Source organism: Aegilops tauschii, chromosome 2 (genome assembly GCF_002575655.3).
Source record: "Aegilops tauschii subsp. strangulata cultivar AL8/78 chromosome 2, Aet v6.0, whole genome shotgun sequence".
Classification (NCBI taxonomy): domain Eukaryota; kingdom Viridiplantae; phylum Streptophyta; class Magnoliopsida; order Poales; family Poaceae; genus Aegilops; species Aegilops tauschii.
In genome coordinates, this window is record NC_053036.3 from 3476831 (window position 1) to 3492180 (window position 15350).

Sequence of the window (15350 nt, forward strand, 5' to 3'; positions counted from 1 at the left end):
ACACACATGGCTGCCATGTGGCTTCTCGGTATCGCACGAATCTCGACGCGCATTTGTCCGGCTTCTCTTTTACCAGTTTTGCCTCTCCTTTTTTTTGCAAATACAGCTGCATATAGTGTATAATATGTCCATGTCAGTGTGAGTACCAATCCGCATCCATGTGCCCTGCTACTGCTGCTATAGCATCTCAACCCAAGTTATTGGCAAGAAACCGAAATTCCTCTCCCCACAGAAATAATAAATCTTATAATAAATAATCAAATAAATAACACCATACGACTCGAAGATGTAGGTCAATTGGTATTGGTGTTGTTTTTGGTTGGAGATTCAAGTTTGATCAACACATCATGGTGGATGCCAGGGACCGGCGTGGGTTCTCCGTCGTACCGCCCGAATCTCGACGCGCGTTCATCTGGATTCTCTTCTATCAGTTGTGCCAAATACAGAGGCTCATGAGCATATGTTATGTCCATGTCAGTGTGAGTGGTGTGGTACATACACCAATCTGCCTCCATGTGCCCCGCTACGTACCATCCCAATCCAAGCTATGGGCAAGAAACCAAAATCCATGTTCCCCGGCCCGCAGAAATTATCTTAGATAATAATAGCAATGCCGTACGACACGTCGATGAGCATGACGTTAACATTAATTGATTAAGAGAGAGGGACAAGGGAACCAAGGATGAACTGGGGCCTAGGGCAGTTAAGCTACTGGGGCAGGTGAGCAACTGGGATCAGCATGTATATTTGTTTAACTGGTCTACATCTACTTAGCAACTCTGGCACTGGCTCATGATGCATCATCCTCTCAGGGACTGAGCAACATGCCAACATGAGATGGAAAATTGCTTAGTAATTGGTTCCATCCATTCTATTGTACTGCTAGATACTCTCACGCCGTACCCACAACAAGCAACAGTTTGGATCTACTTGGGATATGCATGAACTGAGCATCATTTCCTCGAAGATTGCCGCCACCCGTGATCTTGCCGATGGTCTGTCTTTTCATGGCTTTTATTATCAATCCCGTGTGCTAACGTAATTGTTCATATGACCTCATTTTTTATGTATTAAGGTGTATGGAACTAGTCCCTGCCAAAAAATGTGTATGGAAATATTCCCTGCTAATGATATGTGTAACCACAACTTGCAACAATTTGGATCTATATATCTTGGGGACAAACTCTGGACGATTCGGGACGCATGAACTGAGCACCATTTTCTCACCGATAGCCACCACCCATGATCTCCGTTGATGATCTATCTTTTCATGGCTTTATCAAACCCCCATGCTAACATATTTGTCATGTAAATTATTTTGTCATGCATTAATGTCTATGCCCCACCCCCCAAAAAAGGTGCACGTCAACATTAACATGAGAGTAACATTGCCAATTGACTATCATTAGCACACATTTCACTATGTGAGCATCTCCAACCGAACTGGGTTATTTTGACACCCCCCCCCCTCCCCCCCATTGTTCGTTCACAAGAGCCGGCCGACCCCCATTTGTCCATACGGGCAACAATGCTCTTCTTTTCGAAAACCTCAAATCCATACAAACACATGCACATAGAGCATACATAAGATAGATAAACATAGGAAAACCAAATGTGAAATTTACTAGACATACCAAAAGAAAAATGCATAAAACAAACTGAAAACTATCCCTACTCCTCGTCGGAGGAGAGCTGAATAACCCCCTTGCCAGAGTCGCCAGTAGGGCTGGAAAAAAAAGCTCGAAGCTCGCGAGCTAAACGAGTAGCTCGTGACTCGGCTCGAATCGACTCGAACTCGAAGAATAATGAGTCGAGCCGAGCTTTAGTTTAAGATCGTTTATAGACCAAGTTAAACGAGCCAATCTCACGAGTACTTGTGTAACTCATTAGGCTCGGTACAAAAGATCAGCCACTCCCAATACAGAAAAAGATCAGCCACTCGGCACCCTATGTCCCAGGCGCACAACACAAGGCCTAGCCGTTGAAGGCACAGCCGCCTAGGAGACTCATGCGTTACAAGGAAATTACTATTGTTTAGTGATATATGTGTTTAATATATACATAATCATTTTTATAATATTTGAGGGTTTTATGTTCATATCTTTAACGAGCTTAACAAGCTAAACGAGTCAGCTCGCGAGTTATATGAGTCGAGCCAATCTTGGATTTGAGCTCGTTATAATAGTGAGTCGAGTCGAGCTAGCTCGTTAACGAAACGAGCTCTAGCGAGTCGAGCCGAGCTGGCTCGACTCGGCTCGAATTCCAGCCCTAGTCGCCAGCCTCGTGGGTGTTGGTGGTTGGATGAACCAAGGGCATCTCCTCATCATTCGCGTCCTCCGCGAAGAATTTCTCCCGCTCGGCGTGGATGCCATCACCCCCCCGTTCGTGCCAGCTTGCTCCATGAGGGCCGCCGTGCCATGAATGCAAGCATGTAAACCAGATGGATCGGACGGTCCATCATTGTTGGTCTTGTTCATGTTCTCCTCTATAAAGCAAGTGCATGCCTTAAACCCAGATTCACTTGGGGTTATCAAGCAGCTATATGGATCACCCTCATGCATGTTTCACTTTTGACCTCTTTTGAGAGAAATATATGGTCCAGCATTGTTGGTTGGGGTTCTGTTGTGAGGGCATATGCATGGAGATGGAGCCATGCACGCCAGCTTCTAGCTTGGCCATGCAGATGCTTCACACCTAACATGCATACATTTCTCTTCACTTCTCCATGAAAAAATAATGCATGCACACATGGTCAGAAAACTAACCCAAGTATCATGTGGCTCTGACCGCCACTAGCTTCAGTTTCATGCTACCCTAGCTAGCAAGGTCAAACTCACACTTGTGTGGCTTCTCCTTTTTGACATCCATTGACTAGCTAGCTAGAGGTGAGGTTACTACTTGTAGCTGTGGGTCAATTGGTTGCTAAAGTTTGAAGTTTCATCAACACATCATCATCACATCATGCATGTCGGATCGACGTGGTTTCTCAGTTCGTAGCGCACATATCTCGACACACATTTGTGTGGCCTCTCTTCTATGAGTTGTTCCATTTGTAAATTCAGATGCGTACTGTAAGTTATGTCACTAGTCCATGTCAGTATGAGAGGCACACACACCAATCTGCCTTCATGTGCCTCAAACATCCCAATCGAAGTTGCTAAGCATTCTCCATAGGCAGCTAGGACAAATTTCTCCTCTTCAAGCTCCTCCAGCTAGCCCGTGGATTCGCATCCCCGCTGCCTGCCATCCAGCGGCTCATGGCGGGAGGGGAATCTCGGTACCTTGGCTCTGAATAGTAGTTCGGGTCAGGGTTTATTAGTCCTCACAGGGAGGCTTTCGTGTAGATGGCGGCGCTTCATCTTCGAGCTGGTCTTCTGGACTTTGATCCTCGTTGAATCCGTCCTCGACAGAGCTCGTATGTAGATTTTTGTCGGCTCGTTGGGGCGATGTTAGGGTTTCTGTACATGCGACACGGTGAGATCTAGTGTCGAAGACTTCACATCGATTTAAGGGTTCAACATGATGACTGTGGCTCCAGGGTGCTGGTCCTTAGGGGCATATGCACGAAGATTTATCGGCCGTGACAAGGCCAGGCCGGTTCCATTATGGGAGTGGCAACAGCGGCACATCAATGACTCGTTATGACAGCGGTAGTAGTCCTTTGGTGGTTCAGCGAACTCAATATAATTTTTATTATATTTGGGGCGCTTTGTACTTCTGGTGAAATTTTATAATAGATTTGTCTTTAAAAAAATCCCAATCAAAGTTATTTCCAAGAAACCAAATTTTATGCTCCACTCAGAGACTATAATAATAATAATAATAATAATAATAATAATAATAATAATAATAATAATAATAATAATAATAATAATATATGACACGTTGGTGAGCGTGACATTAACATTAATTAATGAAGAGGATGAACTGGGACCAAGGGATGTTAAGCTACTGGATGGAGGCAGGTAAACAATCGAGATTAGCTTATATGTTTGTTTAGTAGTCTATATCTACTTGGCAACTCTGGCCCTCATGATGTGTCCTCTACTGGACAATTGACTCAGCTCAACTCCTCCTCTCAGGAGACTGAGCAACATGCCAACATGAGATGGAAAATTGCTTAATAGTTAATTGGTTCTAGCCATTCTATTGTACTCTAGATACTCTCAAACTGTGCCCACAACAAGCAACAATTTGGATCTATTTGGGATATGCATGAATTAAGCATCATTTCCTCGACGGTTGCTACCACCCGTGATCTTGCCGATGGTCTATCTTTTCATGGCTTCATTATCAATCCTGTGTGCTAACCGTAATTGTTCAGGTTCCTTAATTTATTATGTATTAAGGTGTACGGAAATAGTGCCCACAAAAGAAAGATGTATAGAGATGTTCCCTGCTAAAAAAATAGCGTACCCACAACTTGCAACAATTTGGAGCTATATCTATCTTGGGCAAACACTCTCGTCGATTCGTGACACATGAATTGAGCACCATTTTCTCACCGATCGCCGATGGTTTATCTTTTCATGGCAACCCCATGCTAACATATTTGCTCACGTAAATTATTCTATCATCCATTAATATGTATGCAAATAACCCCACCCCCAACCAAAGGTGCATGTCAACATTAATAGGAGAATAACATTGGTAGTTGACCATCATTAGCATACATTTCACTGTAAGCGCATCTCAACTGAGCTAAGCTGTTTTGCCCCCCCCCCCCCCTCATTCACGGATAGAAGCCGACCGGCCCCCATTTATTCGTCCAGGCAACAGTGTCCTCCTTTTCCGAAACTTTAAATCCATACAAGGATAAATATAAATATAAACATAGGAGAACCAAATGTGACATTTACTAGACATACCAAAGGAAAAATGAATAAAACAAATTAAAAACTACCCTTACTCCTCGTTGGAGGAGAGTTCGATGACCCCCTTACTGGAGCCGCCAACATCGTGATCGTTGGCGGCTGGACGAACAGAGGGCATATCCTCATCGTTCACGTCCTCCGCGAAGAATTTCTCTCAGGCGGCGTCATGGAAGCACATCTTGTGGAGGTTCGATGTAAGCATGTGCTCGTCTTCAAAGGACTAGCGCGTCCTCAGTGATGACGGCTGGGTCGGCGATGAGCTCGGCCATGGCGGCTGCAGCGGTGCGCTTGGCCTCGATCTGTGCCTCGGCTGCCAGATGCTCGGGCTCGTCGACGAGTGTGGGGTGGTATTGTGTCTTCGCCACCTCCTTCCGTCCTCCGGTGGATGCCGTCACCCCCGCTCTTGTCATGCAAGGTTGCTCCTTGCGGGCCACCGCGTCATGAATGTGAGAATGCAAACCTGATGGATCAAATGGTCCACAATTGTTGGTTTTGTTCATCTTCTCCTGTGTAAAGTAAGTACAAGCCTTGATCCCAGTTGCACATGGGGGGTTATTGAGCAGCTAGATGGATCGGATGGATCACCCTCATGCATGTTTCACTGTTGTTGATGTCTTTTGGCGAGAAAAAATATGAGTTGGTCCAGCGTTGTTGGTTGGGGTTTTGTGTGAGGGCATATGCATGAAGATGGAGCCATGCAGACCAGATGCTAGCTTGGCCCTGCCGATGCTTCACACCTAACATGCATGCATTCCTCTTCACTTCTCCATGAAAACCAAAATAATGTATGGTTAGTTGGTTAGAAAAATAACTAACCCAGGTCTCATGTGGCTCTCACTAGCACACTCACTGTCAGCACTAGTACATGCCTTGCTTTCCTCTCATGTTTGACATCCATTTGAGTAGCTGCTAGCTAAAGCTGAGGTTACTACTTGTAGTTGTACTATGTCAATAGGTACCTAAAGTTTGAAGCTCGATCATCGCATCATCATGCATGCCAGGATCGACTTGCATTCTCGGTGTCGCACGGATCTCGATATCAGTTTCATTTTTTGCAAATACAGCTGATAGTGTGTATTCCCTCCATTCCCAGATATTTGTCTTTCTAGACATTTCAAATGGACTACAACATACGGATGTATGTCGACATATTTTAGAGTGTAGATTCTCTCATTTTGCTCCGTATGTAGTTACTTGTTGAAATCTCTAGAAAGACAAATATTTGAGAATGGAGGGAGTAATATTTTCATACCAGTGTGCGTGGAGTGCATACACCAATCTGCCTCCATCTGTTCCTGCTAGCATCTCAATCCAAGTTATTGGCAAGAAACCAAAATTTTTGTTCCCCACAAAATTTATCTTAAATAATATTAATGCCGTACGACACGTAGAAGAGCGTGATGTTAACATTAATTAATTAAGAGAAAGGGACAAGGAAACAGGGATGAACTGGGACCTAGGGCAGCTAAGCTACTAGACGATGGAGGCAGGTGAGCAACTGGGATTAGCTTATATGTTTGTTTAGTGGTCTATATCTACTTAGCAACTCCGGCCCTCCCATGATGTATCCTCTGCTCTGCTGGGGAATTGAATTAGCTCAACTCCTCCTCTCATGGGACTGAGCAACATGCCAGCATGAGATGAAAATTGCTTAACTACTGGCTAAATGGGGGGCATGGAGTTGATATGTCACTCTATAATTTGATGAATAAATTGGGGGCCTGCACTTGATATTTTCACAGCAAGCTGCACGCATGCATGGTCCCTCTCGTTGAGGAGGTCGATCACAGTTAATGCAAACCCCACACACGCTGCCATTGGAGTATTTGACAAAAAACTACCACATTAGGGGTTACCGTCCCACAGAACTACCACTTTCAAAAAAATGACCAATAACTACCAATTTTTTTTAATTTTGTGACTAAAAACTACCACTTTTGAAAAATGATCCGTTTAGACGATTTAAACACGTTTATGACATGTGGGGCCCACCCATCAGGGCTGACGTGGCGGCAAAGTCAATTATGTTTACTTTGACCGTTACGTTGACTGTTATTACAAGTGGGGCCCACCTGTCAGCATCACTCTTCTTCTTCCTCCTCCTCCTTTCTCTCTTTGCCGTTTCCTCAAACACCTTGTGTGCACCCGCGAGCTACCTCCGCCGTCCTCCACTGCCGGCGCTCACCTCTCCCCATGCCTCGATCCTGTCTGGAAAGGGAGAGCCCGAGCTGCCCAACCACTCCGGCGACCACCTCTCTCCCTCGCGTCACTCCGACGAGGTTACCTCTGCCGGCGACAACCGCCACCGGCATGCACGAACCAACCTAGCTAATACTCGCCTTGGTTCGAGCTCCCACATGAGCTCCTGGGGCGCTTCGTCGCCCACCTCCTGCTCCTCCGTGCAGGTGCAGCCGGCCCGCACGACGGTGCCGGACGCCGCCGAACTCGTGCGCCTCGTCGAGGAGCTGGAGGAGGCTTTGCCTTGGTCCGAGCTCCCACATGAGCTCCTGGGGCTCCTCGTCGCCCACCTCTTGTACTCCGTGCAGGTGTAGCCGGCGCGCGCGGCCACGGCGCCGGGTGCCGCCAAGCTTGCGCGCCTCGTCGAGGAGCTGCAGGAGCGTGAGTCCCGCCTGCGCACCGAGTTTGCTCGAGCACAAGATCCTCAAGGAGGCCGTCGTCGAGGAGCTGCGTCCGGTGGTGGCGCCGACGGCCTCGGAGGAAATTCCGTCAGCTTCGGCGGCCGCTTCCATAGTTCCAGCCGCCGTGGTTGCGCCGCCGTTCCAGTCCCCAACCAACGCCAGGGAGGTGCTGCGCCGGGGCGTCGTCATGGAGGAGTTCGGAGCTCAAGCCCGGGTGCACAGCAAGTGTTCAACGAAATGCCAAAGTGAGAGAGGAAGAGGAGGAAGAAGAAGATTGATGCTGACAGGTGGGCCCCACTTGTAATAACAGTCAACGTAACGGTCAAAATAAACGGAGTTGACTTTGCCGCCACATCAGCTCTGACGGGTGGGCCCCGCATGTCATAAACGTGTTTAAATCGTCTAAACTGGCCTTTTTTCAAAAGTGGTAGTTTTTAGTCACAAAATTAGAAATTTTTGGTAGTTATCAGTCACCTTTTTGAAAGTGGTAGTTCTGTGGGACGGTAACCCCTAATGTGGTAGTTTTTTGTCAAATACTCCTGCCATTGGCCTCAGGTTGCATTTGGTAATGCCCTCCTCTCCATTTTCAGATCCAAGCTTTTTCATGCATGCATGTACCTACTTTTCACATCCATCGTTTCAACATAACTAGTTAGGGATCCCAAAAAGTGGAAATAGTTAGAACTGAATTTTAGAGCAAGATCCCTTTCTCCCGGTAGAGTCATTTAATTCCTTACACAATAGAAGATGGTTGTGGTGGCTTCATCCATATTCACGCTCCGCAGGACTAGTCTTTGCTAGATTCTGTATGAGTGTGGTCATGTGCGTATATATGTGTCTATGTTTGTAAGATAAAAACCGACATATATGTTAGGTATCGTGCGTTCTTATAATGGTGCCATGGGATGTGCTCATAGCCACATCAAACCACCCACGTTGTAACGGCTAATATTTGTCTACTCAAATGACATTTGTGGTGTGGTTTTAATGATATTCACGCTCAGCAACTTTAGTCTTTACTAGGTTTTGTATCAGTGCGGTTGTGGCATTGTGCGGTTTTGTATGAGTCTGGCATGTTTACCCTTGCGCGCCACATCAACTACCCATGATGTAACAATTTATATTTGTCTACTCATATGACGTGTGTGGTGATTTTGTCGATATTCATGCTCTACGACTTCAGTCTTTACTAGATTTTGTATGAGTGTCGTTGTGCAGTTTTGTATGAGTCCGGCGTGCTTACGCTTCTGTGTCACATCACCTAGTCATGATGTAACAGTTAATATTTGTCTACTCAAACCCAATTCATGCTTACATGGTATTATTCAAGCACTTCTACATTTTAAAAGCCTATTTCAATCATCGGCTCCATGCACGTATCTTTTTCTCATTGGGGAGGTCAAACGAACGCCTTTCTTAATTTATCGCCCGTCTTCTTGATCCAGTTAAGGCAACAAATTCCCTCTAAATTTCTCAAAAACATTCAGACATAACCTGTTGAAATTTATTACATGTCCTTACTTCCAACACGATTTTCACTTGCATAATATCCAGATATCTTGCTAAGAATCAAAAAAGGCTTCTATGCCTCGGTTTGATTGGAAATTAAATAATTTCCAGCAATTTCATAGATATTCTTTTTGCAAAAATTGATTTTATAGATTTGTTCATAGAAATCTAAGAAAATGTCCACTATGATAAAAAAATCGTTCATGTAATAAATAAATATATAATCCCAGACGCCTAAAAGTCAACTAAATCTTAGTCGATTTTACAGATATGTTCATGCAAAACTAAACATAAATCATTGTGATGTAATAATTTATTGATATACTGCACTGAATTGTATTGTCTGTTTAGTTATTCCCTGAGTTTAGAAAGATATGAAATCTTGCACAGGTTTCAAATGTGAGACTCAGTGTCAAACACGATTTTGTACTAATTCCTACCTAGTTCGATATTAGCGAATCCGTTTAATGCTTTCCTCTCCATTTTCAAATCCAAGTTTTTCATGCATGTGCCTGCTTTTCATGTATTTGTCGTTTTGACTTGAAAGAAATAGTTAGAGCTCCTAGAAGGGGGAAATAGTAGGTTTGAATTCTAGAGGTAGATTATTTTGCTCGTAGAGTCATTTAATTTCATAATACAAGATGGTTCTGGTGCATCAATATTCACGCTCCGTGTCTTGGGCCTTTACTAGGTTTTGTATGAGTTTGGATGTGTGGTGCAATGGGATCTGCTTACAGCAACATCAACCACCCGTGATGTAACGATTAATATTTATCTACTCAAATAATGTTTTTGGTGGTTTCGTCGTTATTCATGATCCATGACTTTAGTCTTTACTATGTTTTGTATGAGTTTGCCGTGCTTACGCACGATCGCCACATTAACTGCCCATGATGTAGCAAATAATATTTGTCTGCACAAGTCAAGCTCATGCTTGTCTGGTTTTATTCAAACACCTCTACATTTCCTAAATGGATTTCAGCCACTGGTTCAATGCTTGTATCTTTTTCCCCTTGGAGGAGTCAAAAGTAAAAGCTCTCTTAATTTATCTCTCACCTTCTCGATCCGATGAAGGAAAAAATGCCTTGGAAATTTCTCAAGAACATCCCAGCATCACCATTTTGAAATTTATCATGTGCATACTTATCTCCTACACGATTTTCACTGGGCGCCATATCGTGTGACGGAAGAAGTAGTGGTTGTTGGTTTGTTCGGAGGGTGTGAACTCTTACATGGATCTTAATCAACGCCAATACGCCATACCGACGATGCTGGCTTGATTTCGACATCGATTTTACCAATTCTTCCGACGACCGAGAACTTTGCACATCCGTTTAATTATTTATTGAAAAGGGGATTTAGAACCCATTTCCACAAATTTGTTGTTATTCAGTCAAGTCATTTCCTGGGGGTTTTAGCCGGGCCCACACCCAGAGAGAGTGAGGGAGAGGTAGCTGGAGTAGAGCCTTCATATACACACCAGGTCTCAGGTCAGCCCTCCCCTCCCTCCCCCGCCTTGTTTAAATCCGAGACGCCATACGGACAGAGAGCACACGGATACTGGCAGTAGCTCGCCTCCATTTCATTAATGGCGCTCTCCGCGCTCCTCCTGCCCTCCTCCACCACCACCGCCGACACCTCCGACCGCCGCCGCGGCCAGCAGCCGCAGCCGCCGCAGCAGCAGCAGAACCACCACAGCAAGCGCAAGAAGAAGCCGCCGTCGTTGCCGCCCCCGCTCTCCCCCGCGCCCAGGACTCCTGGCCGTCGCCATCTTGCCGCCACCGGGACGCCTTCCAGGAAGAGCCCCGCCCTCGCCGCCCCCACCGCCGGCGCCAAGGCCAGGCTCGTGGCCGGCAAGGACCACCGTCAACGCCGCAGTGGCTCGAAGAAGGCGGCTGCGCAGAAGCCCGCGCGGCCGGCGTCGTCGTGGGAGCAGCTGAAGAGCCTGCTGAGCTGCCGGAGCGCCACGGCGGCCGCGCGCGTGCACGACCCGGCCGCACTGGCGCGGGGCCCCGGCGCCGGGGGGTACTGGGGGACGTCGCTCTGCTCCATGCGCGACGTGGCGACCGTCGACGGCGCCTCCTCCGCCGCGTCCGTCGTAGTCGACCACCGCGACACCGCCCCGCTCAACCGCTCCTCCCGCCGCGCCCACCACTCCTCGTCGTCGTCTGCTGGCGGCGGCGGGCACCCTTCCTCCCTCCGCGGCCTCTCCGGCTGCTACGAGTGCCGCGCCATCAACGTCGAGCCCGTCTCAAGGTCCGCTCCTCATGCCGCTGCCTAATCCCCTTCCATTAGCTAGCTTACTACTAATCGCCATTTGATTGGCAACTAATCGCCATTATTGGTTGGTGATAATTCAGGAGGTACCCTCGGCCGAGGGAGCTGTGCCCGTGCTCGCAGTGCGGCGAGGTGTTCACCAAGGCCGACAGCTTGGAGCAGCACCAAGCCGTCCGCCATGCCGGTAAATTCTCGAAACCCCGAACCCCGCCTGCATCGATCGATGCACACAGCCATACCGACCGCGAGAATTGATATTTTGTGGGATTTTATAGATTTTTGCAAAATATATATAGAAGATCAACATTATGCATGTGGTGAAGATTTTTCTGGTGCAAATTAATCATGTGTGATAGTGGAGTACAACTACTACTAACCAGAACCATTAGTGAGGAGGAGGAGGCCTTAGAAAGCTACTCCTACTAGCTAGATGGAGATCTGTGCTCTGCTGTGGCATACACTAATTAATTAACCAAAACTAATCTTTGGTCAAAATGATGGGCTAATCATGATTAAATGATGGAGAGGGATGCATGGCACCCATTTGAGCCATATATACAAAGTTATAAAAAGATTATACATAGTAGTGATCTAGTGCTTTAGTGGTTGGATTAGTTTAGTAATTTCTTCACACACCCTTTGTGGTTTGCCATGTGTACATGTGTGTGAGAGGGAGAGGAGACAAGAAGAAGGGGTTAGGAAGATGCTGCCTGCTCATCAAAGCTAACCATCTCCCCCTTTTCACCCCTTTTCTGTTGTCTTTTGTGGGTTGCAAGGAAGCTACTGTCTTAGCTAGCTTGTGCACAAATCCACTGCCACTCTCTGATTAAATTATCTTAGATGATAACGATAACTAATTGTCGATCCGTATCTATCTGTATCTCTATCATATCAGTTGCTTGTACTTGGTAAAGGTGGATGCATGGCATGGCAGGCTAGATCATTTGCTTAGTACTCCTGATCAATGGTGGTGGCCTGGTGGGGTATCTTTAACTTAATTTAATTTTAATTAAGCAGTCGGTGTTGGCATGCACGCAGGAGTAGGATACTCCACATGACTGGCTAGTATTAAATCTGTTAAGACCAGCACAGCACATACTAGTCAATCAAGCAAGCAACTAATCCCACTGTTACAAGCTACTCCCTTCGTTCCTAAATATAAGTCTTTGTAGAGATTTCATTAGATGAACTACATACGAAGCAAAATGAATGAATCTACACTTAAAATGCATCTATATACATTCATATGTGGTTCATAATAAAATTTCTACAAAGACTTATATTTAGGAACGGAGGGAGTAGAAAATTAGCCTGCAAGATGAGGTCCCATGCATGCTGTACCACTGCATCATGCTACAGCGCCTTCAATTTATAGCGGTTGGTAGCACGTTAACTGGGGCTGCATGCATGCATGTCCATGTCCATGTGTGCTTGTTGTGTATGTATTTATGCATCTACACTTATATGAGAGAAAGAAAACGAAATGAAGGACAAGAAAAGATGAAGTTTTGCATCTACATGTTGAAAGTGAGACATGAACACACACACACACACTCATGCAATGCATCTGCATGGGACCATCATCTTGCATTGCATGCTTGTCTCATGAACGTGGTTAATGCCCGCTGCTGACACTGTTGCGGCATGCATGCATGCAGCTGAGTCATGCAGTTGAACGTTTACATGTACCAGTGTACCTTCTCCCTTAAAGTCTTGATGTCCATGTACTGCTGGTAGGTGTACTGGTGTACGTACATACTTTTCACCTGTTTAGGTTGGCGGACTGATTGAAAAGCGCCATGCATCACAGGCAGCACAACCCCCCACTGCCTTAATCAATACGGATACAGCCTGATTAATTTAGTTGCCGATGATGCATGATGCTTTCAAGGATCTCAGTCGTGCTTTCATGGCACTGTCGGTGTGACCTGCCCGCCCTGAGATCATGCATGTGATTGCAGTGATTAATTTACTACTGATTACATTATTGGTTGGGCGGTTAGTCAGTTTATTGTACTTTCTACGAGTAAATAATTGAGGTTCTGCATGGTGTTCATGGTGGGCAGTGTCGGAGCTGGGGCCGGAGGACTCCGGGCGGAACATCGTGGAGATCATCTTCAAGTCGAGCTGGCAGAAGCGGGACCGCCCCATCTGCCACATCGACCGCATCCTCAAGGTGCGCAACCCGCCGCGCACCGTCGCCCGCTTCGAGGCCTACCGCGACGCCGTGCGTGCCAGATGCCGCGCCGACGCCGCCGGTGCTGGTGGCGCCACGCGCGCTGCGGCCGACGGCAACGAGCTGCTCCGGTTCCATCCGGCAGCGCTGGCCTGCGAGCTCGGCGCCGACGGCTCCACCTCGCTGTGTGCGTCCTGTGACGATGGTGACGCCGACGGCAAATCGGCGGCCGCGGCGTGCGGGGTGTGCGCGGCTATCCGGCATGGGTTTGCGCCATGGGCCGGCGCGCACCCGCTGGGCGTGCGCACCACGGCGAGCAGCGGCCGCGCGCACGACGTCTGCGGTGCCGAGGGTCCGAGCGCGGCAGCACCGGGATGGCGGGCCATGCTGGTGTGCCGGGTGATCGCCGGGCAGGTGCGGCGGCGTGACGGGGACGGGGAGGAAGGGAAGGAGGAGGCGGGGCCGTTCGACTCGGTGGCCGGCGACGACGCTGGCGGCGCGTACGGGGTGCTGGAGGAGCTGTTCGTGGCCAACCCCAGGGCCATCCTGCCGTGCTTCGTCGTGGTCTACCGCGTCGACGTCGACGCCCAGTGACATGCATGCGCCGCAGCAGCTATATTTCCCTGTGCACCTACCTACATACACATGTATGTATGTATATTAATTTGTACGTACTACTTGTCTACTTGTATCGATCAATTGTGTCGGCTTGAAGATATATAGAGTAGTATGTGGGTGCCAACGTGTGTACCCAAAAACACAACAGTAATATTGTGTACAAGTTGTTGCTTACATGCATGGATGCACACCTGGTCGAGTATGTACGTACGTGCGTAGACTGATTTTGATGGGATTGATGGCTTCCATGTACTATTAACAGATTTGCATAATGCATGATCGGTTCCGTGCATGTATGGTGATGGATTATTTGTAGTACGATTGGGACACTGGCCTCATGCATGATTAGCTGTGCAACTTGGGGTTGATGTTTGTTTGGAAAGTAGATAGGGCCTGATCTGATCCATTGCTCAACATAGTAGCTGAACCTTCTATGGATGATGTGCATGGTCAACTAGATGTACATATATTGGTTGTCACCAGATCCATGCATGCATGCAAGCACAGTTAGTCAGTCTCAGAGAGATAGAATCCTTCCCACCTTTGTAAGTTGTTGGGTTTTGGTTGTTGGCACCCTTTTTGATCAGTTCTCTGTCAGCCACCCAAGTCCATTCACATGGTCAACTGCACATGCATGCATGCATGAGTCTGCCAGCAAATATATAACTCCAACCCCTTTTCCTATATTTAGACAACACACAAGAGGAAATGTTTCTTGCACTGCACATTTTATACTTTCCTATATTGGTTTAATGAACTAAGCACACTTAATACATATATTCGACGTATGTTTAACTTCTTCCTTTTTTTTGCAGGAAACACATGTTTAACTTTGGCTGCTATTGTTTTATAAACATGCTACCCTTGCAAAATATATGAGTTGACAATATTTTTACCAATTTAGCTACATGTCAGTCAGCTGAATTTCGAATTCGGGTCAGCCAATTTTGAATGAAGGAAGGGGCGCGCCATCATCACCCCATTATCTATCTTAGGGTTCAGGATGGGGGCGGTGGTTGGGCTTCGCATGCATGCGAAACCGATCCTAGGATAATCGGATCACGCGAAATGCATGCATGCAACTACGCTATGGGCAAAGAACACGGGAAGAACTGAGGTGGATGGTACACACCAGACCATCATGAGAGATATAGACGTAGATGGTTTTGTGACGTGCCATTTACAATTTTCAGTCAATATAGCATAAGTGCAATAGCTGGATTGGTTTGTCCGGTTGCGTCGACCATGTTGCCTGGG

At 46.9% G+C, this 15350-nt stretch overlaps 1 protein-coding gene across 1 annotated transcript; it reads left to right on the plus strand.

The window, feature by feature from the left end:
- Nucleotides 1-10513: 10513 nt before the first annotated feature.
- Nucleotides 10514-14267, plus strand: LOC109751701 (uncharacterized). Its single transcript, XM_020310585.4, has 3 exons — nucleotides 10514-11278; nucleotides 11383-11483; nucleotides 13366-14267. Exons 1-3 carry the CDS (start codon nucleotides 10611-10613, stop codon nucleotides 14067-14069), a joined length of 1473 nt encoding a protein of 490 aa, XP_020166174.1. The 5' UTR covers nucleotides 10514-10610; the 3' UTR covers nucleotides 14070-14267.
- The last annotated feature ends 1083 nt before the right edge of the window (nucleotides 14268-15350 follow it).

What these genes read in the sequence shown, in the direction of transcription:
- LOC109751701 (XM_020310585.4), top strand. Translation starts at nt 10,611, where the DNA reads ATGGCGCTCTCCGCGCTCCTCCTGCCCTCCTCCACCACCACCGCCGAC. An exon ending in AACGTCGAGCCCGTCTCAAG is followed by an intron (nt 11,279 to 11,382) that starts GTCCGCTCCTCA and finishes GTGATAATTCAG; the next exon opens with GAGGTACCCTCGGCCGAGGG. An exon ending in CCAAGCCGTCCGCCATGCCG is followed by an intron (nt 11,484 to 13,365) that starts GTAAATTCTCGA and finishes CATGGTGGGCAG; the next exon opens with TGTCGGAGCTGGGGCCGGAG.